Raw genomic sequence first — 2553 nt, forward strand, 5'->3', positions numbered from 1 at the left:
GCAGAAGAAATAAAATTTATTTAAAAAAAAAGAAATTATTAATTCGTTTTTAATTCATTTAATATATAATTTAACATCGTGTCACGTGAGTGACGAAAACGAAGCGAAACACAAAAATTTAATTCGCAGTTTGAAGAAAATTTTTAGAAAAACCTCCCCTTTCCCGTCTCGCTCCCCACAAAAAGAAAAATTTTTAATTGTTTTTTTTTTTAGACGTTTTTCAAATTCTAAAATGAATCCGTACGAAATATTTTATTTATAGTTTATGTAAGAAGCAGAAGAAAAAAAAAAAAAGAAATTTCGTTAAAATTCCGAACGTGTTTTTCACCTTTTTTTTTGTCTCATCATTTTAAATTCGTTTCCTTTAATTTCGATTTTTAGTCCTTTGATGAAATTTTCTTTTTTCTTTTTTTTTTTTTTACTTAAATCAAATTTTCTTTAAATCGAATTAAATCGATCGATATATCGAACGATCGCTCGCTCAATTTTTCTCATTCGGAAAGGAGTGAAAAAAAAAAAAAATTTCACACTTTTCCTCTCGCATTTAAACACGCACGAAATCAAACGTTAAAAACGTGGAAGTAGATAAATATTTAAATTTTTCTAATTTACCATATCACTCTCTCTCTCTCTCTCACTCTTTCTACCCTTATTTTAAAATTTTTCCCTTTTTATTATTTTGTTTTGTTTGTTAAACAAAACAAACTTTTTTTTTTTAGAAAATATTATTTATCTTATTTCATTCAAATCGTTTGACTTTTTACAAAGTTACCCACACGCACGCACACCCACACTCACATGCACACACCCTCGCATTCGTTATTGTTTCTGGCATTTTCAAACACATCTCTTAACCCTTTTTAAAATTTTTTTTTCTTTCCTTTTACTCTTTTAACCAAATTTTAAAATGTAACAATGGCTAGAGTCTACAACCACGACGATTTTTTTTTAGCCGTTCAAGATATAAAAACAAGTTTCCTTCAGTTCGGACATTAATCACGTGAGCGCGCACACACACACACACAGAAATATCATTTCCGGTTGTCGTAAATCAAAAAAAAAAGAAAATTTTCATGTGAGAGAGAAAGAGAGAGGAAATACATAAAGAAAAATAATAATAATTAAACGATTGTAAAAATTTTTTTAAATATTTAAAAATCCGATAAAATTAAAAAAAAAAAAATTTTCAGGTTGTTCAGGTTGTTCAGGTCGTTCAGGTTGTTTCCGTAAAAATTTAACCTCATGTTTAACTTACGATTATTTATTAATTCAATTTTCATAACGCAACACAAACGTGCAATATTTTACACGTTTTTATTTTATTCCTGTTGTTATTAATATCGTAAATAATTTTTATAACATCAGTGCCGTATTAAGAATTATCGGGAATATAAAAATGAAGGAGAGGAGGAGGGAGAGGGGTAAAAAAATCGTTTTTAAATTATTCAAATCCAGTCAAAAAAGGGAGAAATTTTTCGCCCCCCACAATTCCAACAACCGCACACTCACAAATTCTATTAATTCATCATTATAATAATAATAATCGAACCAAAAAAAAAATTAAAAGTATCTCGTTGAATCCGCCACCACAGAGTAATGAAATACACGTAATTAAAGTTAAAACTTGTTTTTAATTCAATTCAAGGATTAAACATTTAAACAAATTTACATTAATCATGGTGAGTTTTATATGTATTGTTTTTTTTTTTTTAAAAAAATTATTTTATGTACATAAATATATTTTTAACGTTTTTTTTTATACTATCAGGATGAAGAAGAAGGGGAAGGAGGTGTAAAAGGAGAAGGAGAAGGGGAAAATGATAAAAATATAACTATAAAATTAAAAAATTATAAATCAAATCTCGTTTCGGGATTAAAAGATTTATTAAGGGATGATTATTTGATCGATGTAACCCTTTTGGCTGAGGGTCAACACATTTATGCTCATAAAATAATACTGTCTTTATTTAGCGTTTATTTTAAGGACTTGTTTAAAGTAAGTTTTTTTTATATGTAAATAAATAAATAAAGTAATTTTCGTCTTCTGCTGTTATTTATTAAAAAAAAAAAAACGCACGCGCTCGCGCACTCGCAAAATACTAAATAAATTTCTTTAAAAAAAGAAAATGTTTTGCGTTTTATTTTTTTTTATTATCATTTGATACTCGAACGTTTGTTTATTGTTTTGTTTGTTTGTTTGTTTGTTTAAGGGTCTTCCGTGTAAACACACGATTGTTGTTATACGAAACGTCGGATATGATCAACTTAAAAATATTATTCGTTTCATGTACGAAGGAAAAATTAATATGAAATCAAAAGATTTGAAATTTTTTTTTCAATTGGCTCAAGTTATCGGTTGAGAAAACATTTTTCCTTTGTCAAGGTAATTATTATTATTATAAAACAAAATGGCGGATGTATATTCGGAAAATTTGTTTTTTTTTTTTTTCCTTAAGGTTTATACACGTCACTCGCGTGATGACGAAGCCACTCATTTGAAAAAAAGTCTCGAAGAGATTTTAAAGAGATTTTTTTTTTTTTTTTAAGGGAAGA

At 27.2% G+C, this 2553-nt stretch overlaps 2 protein-coding genes across 2 annotated transcripts in view; one reads left to right on the plus strand and one right to left on the minus strand.

Annotated features, from left to right (window-relative positions):
• The window catches only part of Phum_PHUM032850 (metabotropic glutamate receptor 4, 6, 7, putative), a gene marked incomplete at both ends in the record, with an annotated part of 65910 nt that overhangs the window by 44654 nt on the left and 18703 nt on the right, over nucleotides 1-2553 (minus strand). The window lies entirely within an intron of this gene.
• On the plus strand, nucleotides 1597-2360 carry Phum_PHUM033360 (BTB domain transcription factor, putative; the record flags this gene model as incomplete). Its single annotated transcript, XM_002423004.1, has 4 exons — nucleotides 1597-1607; nucleotides 1646-1679; nucleotides 1769-1996; nucleotides 2211-2360. The coding sequence occupies 4 exons, from the start codon at nucleotides 1597-1599 to the stop codon at nucleotides 2358-2360; spliced, it is 423 nt and encodes a 140-aa protein (XP_002423049.1).

This window comes from Pediculus humanus, genomic scaffold (genome assembly GCF_000006295.1).
Source record: "Pediculus humanus corporis 1103172107383 genomic scaffold, whole genome shotgun sequence".
Classification (NCBI taxonomy): domain Eukaryota; kingdom Metazoa; phylum Arthropoda; class Insecta; order Psocodea; family Pediculidae; genus Pediculus; species Pediculus humanus.